Source organism: Panicum virgatum, chromosome 4K (assembly GCF_016808335.1).
Source record: "Panicum virgatum strain AP13 chromosome 4K, P.virgatum_v5, whole genome shotgun sequence".
Lineage (NCBI taxonomy): Eukaryota > Viridiplantae > Streptophyta > Magnoliopsida > Poales > Poaceae > Panicum > Panicum virgatum.
The window spans coordinates 46,322,679-46,341,627 of record NC_053139.1 but is presented as its reverse complement, the minus strand read 5'-3'; the positions used below and the strand labels follow the sequence as shown (position 1 = coordinate 46,341,627).

Genomic DNA, 18,949 nt, shown 5'->3' with positions numbered 1-18,949 from the left:
TCTAATTCTAAATATGGGAGATTTAAGACAAACAAATCAGTTCGTTCCGCTTAGGTAAAATAGCATGGGCAATATTGCATGCTTAGCTTTTGGTCATATGCCGTGATCAGGCAAATGTATGACCGAATTGTTGAATCTTGCGAAACATACAAGAAAATTTGGTTCTTCAAAACAGAATCCAGAAAATTACTCTTAACGGCGAAGAGAGATTTCCATGATCTGTCTGTCCTAGTATCTCTACGTGAGCATTTTGTTTAACTGGAAGATAGAAAATTGTTCTAAATACTGCAATTACATTTCCTCATTCTTGTATACATGGAGCAGCAGCGGCCGTTAAATTTCTGCTTAAACTGCCTCTAGTGTAGCCCGGCAGGGGTACTGGAGTGTGGAGCACTACAACTACAAGACTGATGAGAGAATGCTAGAAATCGAAAACCATATCTTCATCCTCGTATTCTTCGTCTAGTTGGCTATCTTCGTCCAGCTTCTCACACTCGAACAGATAAGGTGCATTATCGTCTACATTCTCCTTGGTGTCATTCAGCTCTATGATATGGACCATCTTCTCACAGATTGAGGATCGAACTAGCCCTTCTGAGTCTTGATCTGAGCCTAGTCCAAGAAGTGTGATGCATTCATCTTGAAACTCTTTATCATTGGATGACAAGATCAGCCCGGCAATTGATTCTGCAAGGTCAGGAACATATTCCCGTACCTGAAATGACAGAATATAATGCATTTAGTTCAGTCATAAGTATAAAAGCAAGAAGAACAAATTCACCTAACAATTCTATATCTAAGGCCCAAAGTTGCAAATGATTCAGCTCTATACACATATTTAAGGCTATAACCAGTTCAAAACGAGCCGAAATTCATGTGTCCTAGTGATAGAGAAGGGTGTAGTTGAGGTTAGGAAGCTGTAGCTTGTAACTCCATAAATAACGAGCTCAAGCCAAAAATGCACTGAATTGGCGCATATAATTTCTTTTGTGGATAACACAACAGTTTGAGGAAAGTGAAAGTAATCACAATACAGTTAGGAATCAATAGAGTAAAAATATGTCCTGATAAGTTTCAAAATTAATATTTTTATTAATGACTATGACATGCAAATGTGAAGATGCTCAACTGCTCAAGTTGTATAACTGAGCATATTTTTAGAAAAAAAAACTTGCAACCCACACATGAGAAGAAATTATTCTTTATTCCTTTTTCAGACCAGATTTCTACTTATTTTACCATGCTTATAGTAATTTCCATGATGTAACACATGATGTATGGCCCTGCATCTAACTTGAAACATATGGTATAACATAGATATTTTGTTATTCTGGTGCCATTTTTAAGTAATTCCACTACCACATCTAGTAAATAGGAGGTCATTGCAGTGTAACTTGCATAGGATAAGAAATTTTGGTCTGAACCTATCTGATGCGGCTTAGTCTTAGCTTCTATCGGACTAGCAACAAAATTTCTTCAATATAAAAGACATTCAAAAGCATACTGTATAATGTTAGTTACTGGGAAACATAAGGCACATACTCTTTGACCATGACAACTGAGAAAGTCTCTTGCGTGGTTGGCTTTCAAGTGAGATAATGCAGACTTGAGTGCCTTTCTTACAAGGTGTCTATCTTGTTGAGATCCCTGGCCATCTTGCATAGCAGTGGCTAGAGAAGTTAAGGGCAACCAGAGAAAAATCCCAACCGTCCATATGTAAATTGAGGCTTTCAACAAAATAAGAAAGCAAAGGAAAAAAAATGGTTGTAAATGTCAAAAGGGTATGCAGTGCAAAGAATGGAAACAGGATATCATTCAAGGTAAGTGTGAATCGCAATATCAACACGAGCAAATGTCATGCTATCCCACTCAAGAACAGCATTTCCTTCATCATCTATAAAACCTCCTTTTAACTTAAAGCCATAGCTTTGCCAGTCTGTGCTCACCAACACATTGAAAGAGGATTGTGATATGGGACAAGGCACAAAATCTTCAAAATACAAAACCTGCAATTGTTCCAACCAACAGTTGCATAAACAATCAGCTTAGTTGAATCACACATCATGCGTTTTAACTCCTCTAATCTCACTGAACACAAGCAAGTATGCATCTCAAAAGTGCTATTTTATTGATAGTATACTATGTCTAGAAGTTACAAGTCACATGAACGAGTAATTCTGTTGTCAACATAAAATCAGTTTGGCTTGGCATGGGAAAGTGTCGCCTGCAACCTGAATTTGGTCCCCAGGCATGGGGGTACAAGAAACACCCATTCAGAGGGGAAAGAAATGTACAACTGAAAGCTCTGTGGTGCAAACCTGTGTGGACGGACAATTTACCATCCAACAACATAAATCAGATGCAGTGCGTGCAATCACTATGACTACTTCAACATGTAGCCCTTTAGCTTTTCTTCTATCTACATTGTTTGCTGCTCCAGTTCCAATCTTAAGAAGATCTCTGAAGTAAGGAAGTAGAGTAAACTTACTAATCGTGTTAAATATGGCAGCACAGCAAGCTGAGGATTTATAATGCCATAATTGGATGATACACATGTGTTTATTAGCATGCCAATGGCTTAATGTAATGAAAACAGACCAGATAGTACCAAGTTGTGGACATAGGAGCTAGCTTAGCACATGCGTGACAGAAAGATCCAAAGAGATGGGGTTTGGGCAATGAGGAAAAGGGGCAAATACTAATTGTAGAATGGTCTGTTGCCTTTTGGCCACCATACACATTTTTTTCTCATGGTTTTCAGCTGTACTTCTTTGGTCCAGCAGTAACATTAAGCTTTCATTGTCTTCAAAAGTAAAAGTATATTGACATCTTAAACCTTAATTGTACCGATCCAATCATGCAAACATGCTAGAATTAATGAGTGCAAAATATGCTTTAGCAGTGGTTCTTCATTATTTTTCTCCTATATGGATATCCTAACACAGAAAGCATGATATTAATGAACATGAAGAAAGAAAAGAACTGTAGTAATAGAATTTATTTAACAATAAATGAAAAATGAAGTGATCTTCTTAAGAAGATTGATCGACAACATATTCCAGAAAACACCTAATAGAAACTCCAGCAATATCATTTAGCCTTCTGAATTGCAAGTTCAAGAAATAAGGCTAAAGATGAATGCTAATGATAAACAAGTATTAATGAAAGAGTCAAATACAGAAAGATAGCAGAAATATACATATAATATATGGTATTAGCAACACTTATTTTGGGGGAAAGACTAATAGTAACTAGGAACAGAATAAGATCAGTATAGGGGCATAAGAAAAAATAATTAGCACAACCCATTTGTAGTTGCCTTCAGGTAAGCAGAAATATCTTGGAGGCTGGAGCACATATTAGCAATTTTATAATCTTAGCAACATATGAGAGAAATATTTAAGACAGTCATGATGGAATATTTTTTTCTTACCTATTCAGTATACATGTGTCACACTTATCACATGTGTTTCCATGGGAGAGTGCATAGTCTTTGAGGCCAGAAACTAGCCGGTCACTACTTGACGCCATAACAGAATGATGGACATCATCAGAATCTTGTGGGAGACGGACATTTCTTGATTCAGCATTGCCTATTTGCTCCACAAAGAGCTCACATGCTAAATTCTAAGTGCAAAATAAACAACAAAACAGTAACTTAAGTTATCATCATAACAAAAAGGGAGGTAAATACAGAAACATTCTCCAATTACATGTATCCTTCACACTCAAGAAGCAAAATTCAAAATATGCCACAACCCATTCAAATTAAATGCCACCTGAAATGTAACGTCACTGACTGCTGACATCAATAATCAGTTTTAGGCCTTTTATGTTTCTCGTTTCAGTTAATCAGCTCAGGGACATATATATAACCTATTAGTACTTCGTTTCCCATATAGAACCTATAAGTACTTAGTTTTCTTTCCAAAGACATTATTAATAGTCAACTGATGACCAATAGCCTTCTGATTATCTGCAGGCATTGCCAAGATCAAACATATGTGTTGCTCTAAATGCATTCATAATTTTTTCATATGTAGGAGGCTCCAACTGCTAGGCTCCAGTTATTTTGTCATTGCAGCATACACCGCAAACACCAAATTTGGATATTAGTATGTTTCCATCAAACAGAGCTATATAAATACTTCGTGTCCTATGAAAAAGCATGAAGCCCATCAAAAAATTAAAACATGTCAAGAGCTATGATAAATTAAGCACTACAATGAGATAGGTATAATAAAACCAGTGCATCTGATCTTTAGAAGGTCTGGATGGCATTAAATTTGAACTTACTATTATTTCAACCAATAAAAGGCCAAACAGGTGAACAAGAAAAAAACCCAGCTGATTTAGCCCTTGAAACAAGAAAAGAAAACATGACATAATACACATCCATGAAACAACACTCTTTGAGTAGTCACTCAGCAACTATGGCACTGGGCATTTTGAATAAAAAATGCATCGACTAAAGACTGAAGGTATTGAGGATAGGTAAAATTTGAGGTCACATTTGAAACTGTGAACCAATTAAGCTGCAAAGGAGCATTGAAAATAAAGGGTGCAAAATACATCACTTACAACTCGAGGAAAGATAACAGTTCAGAAATACTTACTGGTGCTCTCAGGATGAGTATCTGCATATAGGTTAACAAAGGAAACGATCAACTTCGACAATATTGAAGCCAACAACAAAAAAAAGGGAAATGTTTCACAGTGCCAAGTTGACGCTGAATAATTGTCCCACATTTGCAAATAACTTCTGTATGTCTCTACCATAAGATAACTATCAGTATTCTAATACCAAAAGGTTGACAAATCAGAGTTACTGATATTATTTTCCTTGACTCCCCATGTCTGGGACAACTATTCATCGAGTAAAGGTTAAAAAGTGTAAAAGTAAATTAGTTCGTCATTTGCGGTAATATACAACACTGTTCCTGGCCTCCTGGTAGGGTAGATGGAACAAAGCATAAAGATATGTATGAAGAATTATTAACCAGGATTTGGCATGGATTTAATAAACTATTGCATATAACATCTATCTGGAGGCTAAAGGGACTATAGCAATCGTGGAATCAAATAATTTGGATGGCATCGCCAATCTCCAAGTCAACCTAAAACTCTCTGGATCCACCATTCATTTTTGTAGTGGCTATTGACCAATTTAGAAACAATAAAGAGCAGTATTTTTTCAGCTAGATGAAAGATAATGGAAACAGATTATCTTGCAGTGCAAAACTAACATCTCATATTTGAAAACTATCACCAAGCTAATTCCCCCTTTTGGGTGAATGTTAAAAGATGATTTTGTAATGATCAAACTTTATTTAGCCTTCGAACATGCAATTTTTAGTCAAAGTTCGTTAGGAACTTATTATATCAAAAAGATGAAACACAAACGTGACACATGTAATTGGCAAGCACATCCTGACAGAAGATAATACAAATCCATAGAAAATCAAGTTTCGATAGCTGGCATTCTAAGGTTAAGGCAAAAATAATACGTTTGCGAAGACAGACCTTATGGAAGAAGCCAACCAACCATAATATAAAACCATCAGCATCAGCTTCATTTGAAAGACAAAGGCAGACTTCGGTTCCACTGTGTCAAGAAATGCATGTATGATTTAATCAACCACGGCATTCATATAGCAACATCAAACTAACAAAAGATGGCCTACCTGAATGTTGCATGATTTTTGTATGTGGTAGCCAGCTTGGTGAATCTTGCACTTGATATCTCTTCCTGAAGATTAAAACGATAACGATAAATGGCTTCATCATTGATTCCTATAGAATGGGAAATAGGCAAGAAATCATCAATGGCATTCTTGAACTCACAAAATCGTTAATGAATGCAAAACAACCTTCTCTGGTATATATCTGTCTTTCCATAACAAATGCAACTGAGGGATATTACAGTAGTGACTCATACAACCAAACAGAAAATCAAAAGGTATGTAAAGTATGTCTTTGAAATATATAAATAGATATAAGTAGGTAGCAGAAAATTTCGACATACTTTTCATTTGTGGGTTTAGCACTTCTGAATTAATTCGCGAAACTGTAAAAAAAAAACCCTACTCCTAGATATGACGTTTAGGACAAGCAAATTAATTTATGTTTGAACCAGTGTTTGAACTAGATAGCTTTTATGGGTGGAGATAGTACATTGCAAAAGGAGAAAAAAACAGTACGGGAAAAGACGATCAACAACAGCTGAACTAGAGCAGGAAGAAAGAAAACTTCATATTACAGAACATCATGGTGAGAGTTTGATAATCCTGTGCTTCCATGTTTACAGGGTTCCTGCTATCTGTTTGTTATCATCCCTATCAAATTGAACAGTTTTTTTATCAGAAAATTTGTAAAGATATTGTGCAACCAATGCTCTCTCAAGATGTCAAGAGGAACCAAGCGATTTAGAATGACTAAAAGTCATGAACTCCCAGTAGAATACTTGGTTTCAAGCAATATTCATGGCACAAACAGAACATTGAACTGCAATATTCATAGCACAAACAGAACATTGAATTATGTCACACATTGAAACAGAAAACATACCAGTAGTTGTGATTAGGAGAGTGCCATCTGCAAGTAGATAGAAACTGTATAAGACAGAGGACAATGAACAGAAAATAAGAACTATTACATTCCTACTGTACAAACCAAATGAAGATCATAACAAACCATGATCTTGGGTACACAAGTAGTTTTCACACGAAAGTCAGTAATCCATCTGAAGATTCACTTAAGACTATAACAGAGAAGGAAAATTTCAGTAAGAATATTTGTCCAGGTGTCCACCCCCACCTTAGCATCATACCATCTTAGTTCTGGATGTATCGATATTATTATAAACAAATGCCGATTCGTTTCCACAATTCCGCATATCTTATGCAGTCTCTATTCGCTAGCAAGCATGCTGTAATTGAAATGTGGATTGAGAAGAACTCTGAACGGTGTTGTTGCTTACTAGAGATTTTTTTTAAGGACACTAGAGATAATTTAGAGAACATCAGAACTGAATTTTTTTTAAGCAATCTGAAAGAGCAGGTGGGCACGCATTGATTACGAACCCCATTTCTCCACGGGAGTCTCACGCGCCAGGACGTCGAGCTCCAGGAACTCCTCCAGTTTGCTCCCCACCCCAGTGTCCGAAACTGCAACAGCCAACAGCCCACCAAATGTAAGCATTACCTAATTTAAGCGCGCAACTCCTCACTTTGTAAGCGGAGTTGACGAAACGCCGCCGCAGCCTACATTACCGGAGACACGCAGCAGCGAGGCGCTGGCGGCTTCGGCGGGGCGTTTGACGGAGACCGTGAGCCTGCACGGCGACTCGGACATCCGGCACCGCTGCACTGCCCAGTATACCAACTGAAATGGAGGCGCCCGAAAAATGAGTAGTGACTCGTGAGGAGGCGTAGTGCGGAATTGGGAGGGGTTTGGAAGGGGAGTGAAGCTTACGGAGCGGAGCAGCTTCCGGTGGGGAGAGGAGGCGGAAGTGGAGGACGCCATGGTTAGAGAGGGAGAAATCCAGCGGCCTCAGCCGCAGTTCCCGAAGAGGAAGTCGCGGATCGTCCAGCCGGTCGCCGGAGTTCCGCCGCCCTCAGACCGCCGTCGCGCCGCGCCCCAACCACGCCGACTCCGCCGAGTGGAGACCAGGACGGTCGAGAACCAAAATTGGAGACAAAGCGGAGGCCTCTGCGCAAAAGTACGGACCAGACGCGCCCCCAGACTCGATCTGGGCCGCACAAATGGATCGGACGGTTAACGCGAGTCGAAATAGTTTTGGAGGTGGAAACCGTAAATACGGGATAATACAAGGGTCCCCGTGAAAAACGACCGCCGCCGGTTGACGTACTTGATCTTGTCCGTACAGATGTCCTCCGTCGTCAATCCGACGGCCAAACGTGCCCGGTCGCAATCGGCGACCCGCTCGACGGCACCGGCAACAAAAGAGTTATCACAAGGTTTCTCTTCTCTCCATGACGTGGGCGCGGAGATGCCGGACCCACGTGTCAGCGTCGCTGTAACAGCCTGTTCCACCGCGCCGTCCGCCGGAGCACCGCCGCGCCGGAGCTGTCGTCCTGCGCCTCCGTCCCTTCGCTCACGGAGAAGTCGCAGCAGGCCGCTGCACGGTTGTCTCGGTGGCCGGCGGAGCTGCTACCTGGCCAGAAGGCGAAGAGGCCGTCGCTTCCCCAGGTTTTTGCCAGTTCCGATCAGAATATTCGCGTCACGGAGAAGCCACCACCACCTCGGGAATCTCGCGTCGCCGCGATGAAGGTGGAGCTCGCAGCGCGCACCTCCCAGACCGGCAAGGCGGAGGAGACTCCGCCACCGTCCCCGGCAGCCGCTGCCGCGCCATCCGCGGCGGAGGACGCGCCGCTCCTCCCCGACGGGGGCGTGCGGCGCCGGGCGGGGTGCGGGCGGTTCGCGCGCAGCGGCTCCTTCCGCCGCGAGGTCAGCCGCGCCGCCGCTGAGACCTTCCTCCTCACGAGGCTCACCTTGATCCTGCTCCGTTACCTCGGGTACATGTCAATTCCATTTCGATTTAGCTTCTAGCTGCTAGTTGCGATTTAGTTTGTTGTGCTGCTTGCTTTACATATATGCTATGTACTAGAGCCTCTACTTGGGCTTTGACACTTCCACTTGTGCTTCATTAGTCATTACTCTCCTGCTACACCTACATGCCCAGTGACGTTTTATTGGAGAATTTATCTTCGCTTGAAAAGGAGTCTTCATTGAAAAGGAAATGGAGAAATAGTTGCGACCATGGATATAAGTGCTATTTATAGACATGCTTGTTGCTAGCGCATGATACAGCTGATACTAGCCTACTAGTAAAAATGATTTGAATTATGGACACATGGGCAGATCGCCCTTTATCAAACTGCAGGTTTTTGTTCACTTTATTAGTTTATTGTAATAACTTGTTAAATTTATGCAGGATAGGCTATAGATGGATCCGGCAGTTTCTAGCCCTCTGCTGTTATACTTTCCTGCTGTTGCCAGGTTTTATTCAAGGTTTGTGTTACTAACTTTGCAATTGTTTTATTGGGCCACATATTAGGTGCTTTTTTATTCTTGAAATGGCCTGTGTGGTATAGCTTATTGAACCCAAACAATACAACTATTCTGTCTTAATGTATTCTTGCTCTGCTCTACTCCAGTTGTATATTATTATTTCTTCTCTAGCCAAGTTTATAGGAGTGTTGTATATGGAGACCAGCCAAGAAACAGGTAATTCATTCAACTCTATGACCATGAATGATGTATCTAATATTTCTGCTTGATGAATCATTTGGTAAGTTTTCTTGCAGATTGGACTTGTATATACCCACTAGTACGACAGGGTTAAAGCCAGTCGTGGCATTTGTGACTGGTGGAGCATGGATCATAGGGTGAGTAGAAGTATGTACTCAACCATTTTTTTATGTTCTTGCTATTAAGGTAAAGTTTGTATGTCTTGACTTTGCATATCAAAACATATATTTTCAGGTACAAAGGTTGGGGGGCCCTTTTAGGCAGGCGCTTAGCAGAAAGGGGCATCATAGTTGCATGCATTGATTACAGGTAAGCATTTCCAAGTATATAGAGCAGCATGATCATTCATACCATAGTCACGAGAATGCAAATGCTTTGTTTGCAGAAACTTTCCTCAAGGGACCATTGGTGACATGGTAGAAGATGCTTCTCAAGGAATCTCTTTTGTTTGTAACAATATAGCAAGTTATGGAGGTGATCCTAACAGGTTTATAACTTTTTATGTTGTACATATTTTCAACCTTGGCTATTACAATCATTAAAGTTGTGGCATGCACATTTTCAAACTCAAAATAAGTGCTATTGAGGTAGACTATTGAAGACACACTTTGTTTGCCCATTCATCTTTTGTAGATGATTGGCCTATTTGATTTCATTATGTTTTTTTCCAATAATATTTATCATCCCTAAAACAGCATGAGCAGAATGAAGAAATATAGACCCCTGTCCTAAGATGGCATGTTTAAAGTACTTTTGTTCTTACATATTCTATGCACATCATTCATGCAGGATTTATCTTGTGGGACAATCAGCTGGTGCACATATTGCTGCATGTGCCCTCTTAAACCAGGCCATTAGCGAATGCGGTGAAGGAGATACTTTGTCTTGGAGTGTTTCTCAAATAAAAGCTTACTTTGGCATTTCTGGCGGGTAAATTATTCACGTCGCTCTAAATAGTATATATAGCTTACGAAGAAACTATATATGTTTACCTGTGAGAATGTTTGCATTATTGACAGTACTTCTGCAAATTTGAGCAACCCTGCCAGATAAAGTAGACATCTGACTGCATTCTGTTGTAGTTTACTGCCAAATGGAGAAGGAATATTATTGCTTCAGATTCAGTAGATGAGATTTAGCATTCAATAGTCAGTGGGATGAAAAATAACAAGATATTTTAACAATATGTTTAAGTTTCAAGTTTCGAAAGAATGTAAATTATGGACCTCTTTAGCACTTACATCCACACTTAATTGTGTAGCTCCTGTCAGATTTGGTAGGAACAAAGAAATAAAGAAGTTCCTACCGAATCTGACAAGAGCTACACAATTAAGTGTCATGTACAAGCCTATACAGCTCTCCTGCATATGATACGCAGCTCTCTTGCGTATTCGAGAAAAAAGATTCGGTAGGAACAGTGTCATGTACATGCCTATACAGACAGTATACTGTGCTAGAAACTTTTTTTGGAACATGCGTGGATTAGGCTTGATTTTTCTGTGAATGATCTCTGTAGGTACAATCTCCTTAATTTGGTTGATCATTTCCATAGACGTGGCCTTTACCGATCCATCTTTCTCAGGTTTATGTTACTATTCATTAGTGTCTTTTTTATAAATTTGTGATCCTGTTAGCGTATTATGACATGTTCGATCATATTCTCCAGTATTATGGAAGGTGAAGAGTCACTCCAGAAATTTTCTCCACAAGTGATGATTAAGGAGTCATCTGCTAGATCTGCAGTTTCTTTGTTGCCCCATATTATCCTTTTCCATGGAACAAGTGACTATTCAATACCATCAGCTGAAAGGTGTGTCAAATTACAATACTTGAACATAGGGTGCATGGTATAGCCACTTTATAGAAATGTTCTACATATAATGATGATCAATCAAAAAAATGCAGCCAAGCATTCGCTGATGCTTTACAACAGCATGGTGCAAAAGCAGACCTATTCTTGTATGAAGGAAAGACGCATACTGATTTATTCCTTCAGGTAGCCATTGTGTCACGCTTTCCAAATCTGCTTTACTTTCTGGTTCAGTAATAGCGACATTCTTGTTTGATTTCGTGGAAACTGGAAAGTTGTGATCTCCGTTCAGTGTGAGGATGACCCAAGAGACTATGAATACATCAATACTAAATGTTAAACATAGAAAAGTGCTTTTCAATGACCAATGTCGTGTTGGCAGGATCCTCTTCGTGGTGGTAGAGATAAAATGCTCGAAGAGATCGCCAGTGTGATACACAGCGAAGATCCAGACGTATCTGCCGACCAACTCGTCGTTCCTGCTGCACGGCGTCTTGTTCCTGAATTCATGTTGAAGCTCGCTGGGAGAGTAAGCCCTTTCTGAAGATGGTGGTGGTTTGTGATTGCCGCAAGAACCAGATGTAACTGTAAAGATTATTGTACATTAGGGGGAAGCAGCCTGTCGCTAATTGGGTCCTGCATTAGGGGGGTTTTTTTGAATGAGGAAAAATATTTTTGGTCCCTGATCAGCGACTCAATTCCCAAGCAGTGTTTTAAAGGTGGTAAGGCAAGACGAGACGAGCTGGGTACGCCTGCCCAGTCACGTTGAGAAGCTACAGACCTGCTGTATACATCCATCAGGACGTGTGTCAATTGTGTCAATTGTTTGGATGACAAACGTCGCGCATACTACTGATATTTCCTGTGACGTTTGTCATTGTTGTATTGTATTGTATATGTATTTCTCGATGGCTTATTAAGCTCTTTAACCTGGGCGTGCAAAATCTTGTCACTCAGCAGTTCGTCTAATCATGTTTAGCAGAATAACCAATTTGGTCCCATGAAGGCACAAATATTGCAGCAGCATGCTGTAATCATACTTCTTGACCTTGTACTTGTGTCTTGAAAGGCAAAGCGTACATACAGAGATAAAGGGAAAGAAAATGAGACGCTGCTGACAATTCATATGGCATGGCCGTTGTAAAACTCCAGACTCCGTTGGAAAAAGAAACATCCTCATGGTGAGTAAGCTGACCACGATCCATTGTTCATTAGATTTCCACCATGGCTAACTAGTGTTACATTGCAGGGATTCTTCATGGATCCATGCTGGGCCCATGCTAGTACAAACAGGGTGAAAAACGCCCCTGCGTCTTCCTCTTCTTCAAGTAACGCCCAAAGTCCAGATTTTCAATGCAGTGTTTTGCTTTCCCTGGCTGTCTTATCATCGGCATACAGTTTACCTGACAGAAATCTTGCGACGAGATTGCTGTCAGCCCACGGTCATTGGAGCCTAGGAGTGCATCCTAGAGACCTTTTCAGACAATCCATCGACAACACCTTCCATTTCCTCAGGGATTTCATCATCCTAATGTAGACATCAAACATCAGTTGTGGAGCCATATCTAATCTCTAATAAAGTGAACAAAAGAAAGGTGCAACTTGCATGCAACGAATCAATTGAACATGCTCTTTTCACGCATCCTTTCTTGATATTGACAGAGCGCATTCCATTTTTAAAAAAAAAGATGTTGAGAGTGCACAATTGCCACCTTGCCTACTTGCCAACAGAAGAATTCAGATGGTTCAGCATTTACCTCTGGGTGTTTATCTGCAATGACAACACACTTGGAAGCACTAATGCTTGCACTCTTCAGGTAGCTTCGGGAGCTTAAGCTTGTGGATTTCAAGCCATCCTGGCCAACATCTTCTGACCTTGGTGGGCTCACAGTAGTGCGGGCAACAGAATCTGCACTTCTCTCCTGTTCGCCAATATGTTGTTCATTATTACCATCCTTCGACATAGCCACTCTTTCCCTGTCACACGCAAAGCCAAGCAGGATTTAGCACAACTGAGACCAAAGCAAGAGCTTCTGTACTTCTGAATCCTAACCACCATGCTATATACCTTGGTAAAGAAGCATGCTTTCTCTGCAGTGGAGAACCTCTTTCACCTTTGCTGTAATGCTCCTCAAGGTGTGCAAACTGCCGTTTGAAGCGGTCAACTCCACTGCAGTTAAGATAATAGTGTTAATTACCATACCCATCCTAATATATAAAAGAAGAATAGTACTATAAAGAAGAGTAAGGTTAGATACAAGCTTTATTAACTGCAGCAATTCCTCGCACCAGAATAAAAACAATATCCCACTCTTATATTGTTAAAATGATCATTAGTGCTTCCTATCCAATTCTTGGACTTTTTCTGGTGGGTGGGTGGGTGGGTGGGTGTGTTCCTGGAAACATGTGTTCTAAAAGTGAAGTCATCTAAATTAGGTCAGATTCAAGTAAACAGTCATACTGAAAGATAAGCAACTTGGCAAAGAATTTGTAGGTTGTAAGGAAAATAAAAAGTATAGTGTGGACTTTGTTCGATTTTGATCTTCACTATTCCCATGGTATGGCAGTAAAACCTTTAGGAGGAAAAACTAATGCAATACTGCACCTTGGGTAGAGGAAGCTAATTTGTTCTCCACCTTTCATGTACTCCTCCAGCATCTGTGGATGATACTCCAAAATCTGTTTGCAGTTCATAAAATAATCAATTCTCAAACAAATTGAGTAATTTTGTTTACCCATAAAGGAAAATCTATTGCTCCCTACCTCTCGGTAGATCAACTCTCTAACATCATCTTTTGCCAGCTTCCTTCTTTCAAATTCGAATTCAAGTTTTGAAATTGGTTGTCTTGAGGGCTCACGTTCCACATTAGCAAGGCTTGCGAAGTATGGATCAGCCAGAGCCTGAAATAAGATTAAATAAATCAAAACAATAAATTGTATTGAAATATATGTGAGACATTTTTGTGGAAATTGTTAAGGCAGTTCCAACAAAGGAAAAGAATCTGTGTTCTGAGTTCACCTCTTCTGCTGTAGGTCGATCTTTAGGATCAAACGCAAGCAAACGCTCTAGCAGACGAAGAGCCAAAGGATCAGCATTTCGAAATTTCTGAGTAAACGGCACAGGTTGTTTTTTCCTCATGCAGCTCAAGTATCTCCTGGCCTTCTCATTTCGAATCTGCAAAGGTTGTAGAGAACAGTAAGGATGTTTTCTCATCTTTTGAAAACACAAAAGAAATAAATATATGGATCACTGAAGGAAATATTTCAAAGGCGTGCAATGGACTTTGGTACATTATATTAAGATTATATTTTCACATATCCTTTATGTGTCTTGTTAGAGAGCACTATAGCTACTAATGATATAAATTAGGAGATTTAATGACACAGCAAGAATTGAGATGCAGTACCCGAGATAAGGTCTCGGATGATGGAGTTCCAAGAAGATCTGTGATGAGATCTAATTGGTGTACAACGTTCTTCCCAGGAAACAGTGGCCTTCCAGTGAGAAGTTCAGCAAATATGCACCCAATACTCCAAATATCAATTGCAGGAGTGTACTGCATATAAATTAAAATTTGTCAGAATATGGATGGCTGTAACATAAGGATTTTGCAGAAAGATTTGGGAACATAATCTTGTCTAAATAAACATTATACCTCCAGATTTCAGAGAGTTTACTACAAGACCTGTGAGTTTGAGATATTATTTATAAGCATATAAAGAAAATATTGTTTTAAGTACAACAGTTGGACCAGGCTGGGCTATCCATTTTGCAAAATTTGAAACATAAGCCCAACACATGAAATGCTCTAGGCTGCAGAACTAGGCCCGAGCCTGGCAAGCCCAGGTATAAATTTTTCATGCACGCTAGATCACATTTGTCAGACTGGCAAATGAACATGTCTAAGTATTATTATACTTGTTTTTCAAAAAAAAAACTTAGCTCGAATATTTCATTTGGCAAAATTTGCTGATTCAATATCTTCTCAGGGAATAAAAGTTGGAACATCAATAAAAAATTCTTTAAAAAGGAAATATGAGCGCTACACAATTGACCACTTTGTGCATTGGAAATTTCAAGATACATGCATATATATATAGTGCTCTAACAACATTACTGTTGATTGCATGTAAATTCAAGAGCTGAAGACATTACTTTGGAGAAAAAGGAACCACACAATTCAGGTGCCCGGTACCACCTTGTTGCCACATAATCCTTCAAATAACAAAGCAGAGCAAATCGCACATTAAAACAAGGACAGTGGAACATGAATACTTTCCATAAAATGACAAGAAACTTACCGTCCAAAATATAGCTGACGGGGCATCATTAAATGATGCACGGGCAAGTCCAAAGTCACAGATTTTCAGTTTGCAGTCTGAGTTAGCTAGTATATTCTTGGGCTTTAGATCGCGATGAAATACGTTAGCTGCACCAATGTAGACCAAAAGCACATTATTATAAAAACAAAGTAGAGAGCCATGAACAGATGAGCCCATGACACTTTGACAAATACAGTACATAGGTATCATGTGACTGGTACTAGTTCATATACTTACCGGCATGTATGTACTTGAGAGCACGAAGAAGTTGGTACAGGAAAAACTGGTGATGCTCAGGGGTAAGGTCATCATTCGCCTTGATCACTTGATGGAGATCCGACTCCATGAGCTCAAAGACAACATAGATATCTTGAAATTCCCTCCTAGAAGGAGGGAGCATGATGTGCTTGATCTCAACTATGTCTGGGTGACGAAGCAACCGAAGGAGCTTGATCTCGCGCAATATGCGTGTGGCATCCGAGACATGCTCAAACACATCATTGATCTTCTTGATAGCAACCCGCTCACCTGTGCGGGTATCTACTGCTGCAGCAACTACTCCATAACTCCCTTTACCAATGACTTCTTGAATCTGGTACTGGCTTGCCTCTCCATATTCTGTGAAGAACTCCATTTCCACTGAGTTCTGCAAGATCAAAATTTCAAGAACATGTTGAAGTCAACAAGAGATATATGGAATATTGTGCATCATAGACTGATTGGTTACAAACTATCCAAACAACCTAAGGTTAACTGAACAGTAGCGTATCGGTGAAAGATATATGCCAGCAGAGCAAATGACACCGCTGCTAATTCGTGTCCGCGGGTTTATAAAGCTATAGGATCTTTTACCAGGTTCATGACCAAACTACTAAAGATTGACTTATTCACTAAAGGCTGGGTCAGGTAAATTCAGTAGGAACACATGCAAGGGCAAAGACCTTTTCTCATTGAGTCGGTCCTTAACAGCAAATAGGCAAGGGAACAGGGAACTGGAGCTAGAGGCCCAGATCAAGTCAACATTAGAAGCCCAGTCAGATCATCGAAAAGAAAAGTGGACAACTTGAAGAAGAGTTCCTCAGGATCACTACAACGCGAATGATGCAAGCAACTGCCGGTAGCTAATTGAAGTTTGATGACGCAAAACATAACTAGAAGAGTACGAGCATAGAAACCAGAAGACAGAAGAAGTGCTTGAATTGAACATTCCGTCCAGGTGAGAAATTGGACTGAACCCACCTCTTATTGCATCGATCAAACGATAAGCATGATTCAGATCAAAGACAGCAAGGCACAAGCTTTGCCAGCACAGTTTCCGAATGCATATGCGGAAAGAAACAAGGTATTTTGGCAAGAAATTGTATAAGTATGGAAGCAAGCGGTGGACATAAAAATCCAATCTTGGCGAGAAATTTCCCGTGACCGCGAATCAAGGAACACGAGAAAGCCACAACAAAAGCAAGCAAAGCAACTGAAGCGAGGCCGGAGCGTGGCGCTGGGTTGCTCACCTTCCTGTGGCTTTCAACGGGCAGCGGCATCTTGCGCTTGGGCACGCGGATGGCGCGGAGGCCGACGAGATCCGGGTCCTCGATGACCTCGAGATCGGACGAGCCTTCCTCCCCCTCGCCGGCGACGGACGACTGGTGGGAGTTGGAGGTGGAGCCGTTGCGGCGGTGGAACAAGCGGCGGAAGCCGTCGACGATCGTGCCCCCTCCGCCCATCCTCCTAGCCCTGCGCGCCCCACGGCATTGGCTGCCCACCCGCCCGCCTAGCTATGTACTGCGCGCCTCCAAGCTCTCCCCCACTTCTTCCGCGGCTGCTGTCACTCGCTGCTGCTCCGGACGCTTGCTCGCTCCCCACGGCGTGCTGCTCCCGCTGAAGGGACGACGAAGTCGTCGGCACCGTGGGGGATTGGATTGACGGATGCAGGGCGGAATGGAAAGGAGACAGCGATGGGGTTGATGGCAAAGGAGCAGGATCTATGCCAGTTGGGATTGGAGGACGACGGATTCTTTTTTTCCTTTTTATCCCCCTGATAATGTGCTGAGCGTTCAGACGGGGGCCGCCGTGGTGGTGGCTGATCCTGATGGTGACGGAGTACAAATCTGGAGCTAGAAAAGGCTGCTGCAGTGGGAATTAAAGAAAAAAAAATCCTAGCAGTAGCAGTACACCAGCACCACTCAACTTGCTCTAGATCTGATGAATAATATTCGATTGTGATGAATAATATTCGACTGGTAGAATAAATAGTAATATGTGAGAGAAAATAAGTTGAGATAAATCAAAACAAACCAAGAACTGATCAGCCTCGTCCATAGAGTCATGGACAATTTTCCTTCAAGAAAAAAGTGATGGACAATTGCTTGCAGGAGCACTGCACACCCTTGCATACAGCTGTGTTCACGTTAGCTGCAACCGCGTTTCGTCGTGGTGGCGGCTCTGCTCGGACACGCGATGACGCGAACAAGCCGATCGAGCGATCAAGAAGTGATCCATCAACTTGCACGGATGAACAAGACTGGAGCACGTGTGAGGAAACATTCCGTGAGCGTCTTTCTTCGGTCGAGATCGATCTTGACCTGAACTGCCAGTCTGTCTCTGGAACTGGCAGCTCGTGCGCCCCCTGCAACCTGAGGGTGAAGCTTCCATGGAGATGTTGTTGGGTTTGATTACTGTGCTGCATGACAGAGAAAACCGAAGTTGCAGAGTTTGTTGAGCCTGGATGAGAGCTACTGTACTCGGTCAACGTTTAACGTGATTAACACATGATGTATACCCTGGCTCCAGTTGGATGATGGATCAGGTAGTCAGATACCGACGTGAACACCGAGTTATTTGGTAGTGATCTGATTATCGAAGGAGGCCAACAACATTAGACTTGCGCGTACATAACAGTGTTTCATGATTGCACGTTAAGTGTGGAGTATGGACTCTTAATTTTAATCTTAACTTAGATATTCTTATAGTAGGCGACAGCCAGAGGCAGACCCATGCGCTGTGATTTGACAATAATATCACCATCTGCGGGTCAAGTCAAGAGGAAAGGGATGCTATAGCCATTAGATCAAATGTTAAAAGCAAATCCAATCGTTCAAAAATTTCAAACGACTCCTTGACAGATCCTATCCTACTACTACTAATTAACGAACAAAAGAAATACAGTAATCATGGATCAGCGGACTGTCGACTGTGCAGGTTTCGTTCTCCTTGCCGTTGCCGCGGCGGTGGCAAAGACCAATGATCAGCAGCGCCTTCCCCTTGCGCTGCGGCTCTCACGTCACAGGTAGCCAGGCAAGCCTGGAGGACATGCGAAAAGAGCACCGTAGTACTTTTCGTTTGTATGTAGTAAATATTGTCTTACCATGGGCTAACTAGGCTCAAAAGATTCATCTCGCAACGTACATCCAAACTGTGCAATAAATTATTTTGTTTACCCACATTTAGTGTTTCATGCATGCGTCATTTACTATATTTAATATTTCGATATGATTTCGATGTGACGGAAAGTTTGGAGGAACTAAATACAGCCGAGGAAAAGGAAAC

At 41.3% G+C, this 18,949-nt stretch overlaps 3 protein-coding genes and 1 long non-coding RNA gene across 4 annotated transcripts; 2 read left to right on the top strand and 2 right to left on the bottom strand.

Annotated features, from left to right (window-relative positions):
- Positions 1-142: 142 nt before the first annotated feature.
- LOC120704434 (type 2 DNA topoisomerase 6 subunit B-like) lies at positions 143-7,710 on the bottom strand. The gene is made up of 12 exons (XM_039988825.1): positions 7,474-7,710; positions 7,272-7,383; positions 7,083-7,166; positions 6,568-6,594; positions 5,685-5,793; positions 5,524-5,605; positions 4,617-4,637; positions 3,434-3,627; positions 2,319-2,460; positions 1,813-2,006; positions 1,543-1,666; positions 143-715 (listed from the first exon to the last, which is right to left on the bottom strand). The coding sequence occupies exons 1-12, from the start codon at positions 7,522-7,524 to the stop codon at positions 422-424; spliced, it is 1,434 nt and encodes a 477-aa protein (XP_039844759.1). The 5' UTR covers positions 7,525-7,710; the 3' UTR covers positions 143-421.
- On the top strand, positions 3,625-5,487 carry LOC120704446. Its single transcript, XR_005687552.1, has 2 exons — positions 3,625-4,039; positions 4,495-5,487. It is a non-coding gene; the product is annotated as an uncharacterized LOC120704446 (long non-coding RNA).
- Positions 7,711-7,976: 266 nt separating the features above from the next.
- On the top strand, positions 7,977-12,027 carry LOC120704435 (probable isoprenylcysteine alpha-carbonyl methylesterase ICMEL1). The gene is made up of 11 exons (XM_039988826.1): positions 7,977-8,537; positions 8,957-9,033; positions 9,180-9,249; positions 9,330-9,410; positions 9,508-9,582; positions 9,659-9,760; positions 10,063-10,203; positions 10,790-10,855; positions 10,940-11,083; positions 11,179-11,269; positions 11,466-12,027. Exons 1-11 carry the CDS (start codon positions 8,287-8,289, stop codon positions 11,625-11,627), a joined length of 1,260 nt encoding a protein of 419 aa, XP_039844760.1. The 5' UTR covers positions 7,977-8,286; the 3' UTR covers positions 11,628-12,027.
- Positions 12,028-12,096: 69 nt separating this feature from the next.
- Positions 12,097-17,402, bottom strand: LOC120704432 (mitogen-activated protein kinase 12). Its single transcript, XM_039988821.1, has 11 exons — positions 16,915-17,402; positions 15,644-16,052; positions 15,386-15,513; positions 15,240-15,299; positions 14,491-14,640; positions 14,103-14,258; positions 13,847-13,984; positions 13,689-13,762; positions 13,152-13,253; positions 12,841-13,060; positions 12,097-12,611 (listed from the first exon to the last, which is right to left on the bottom strand). Exons 1-11 carry the CDS (start codon positions 17,125-17,127, stop codon positions 12,537-12,539), a joined length of 1,725 nt encoding a protein of 574 aa, XP_039844755.1. The 5' UTR covers positions 17,128-17,402; the 3' UTR covers positions 12,097-12,536.
- Positions 17,403-18,949: the final 1,547 nt, after the last annotated feature.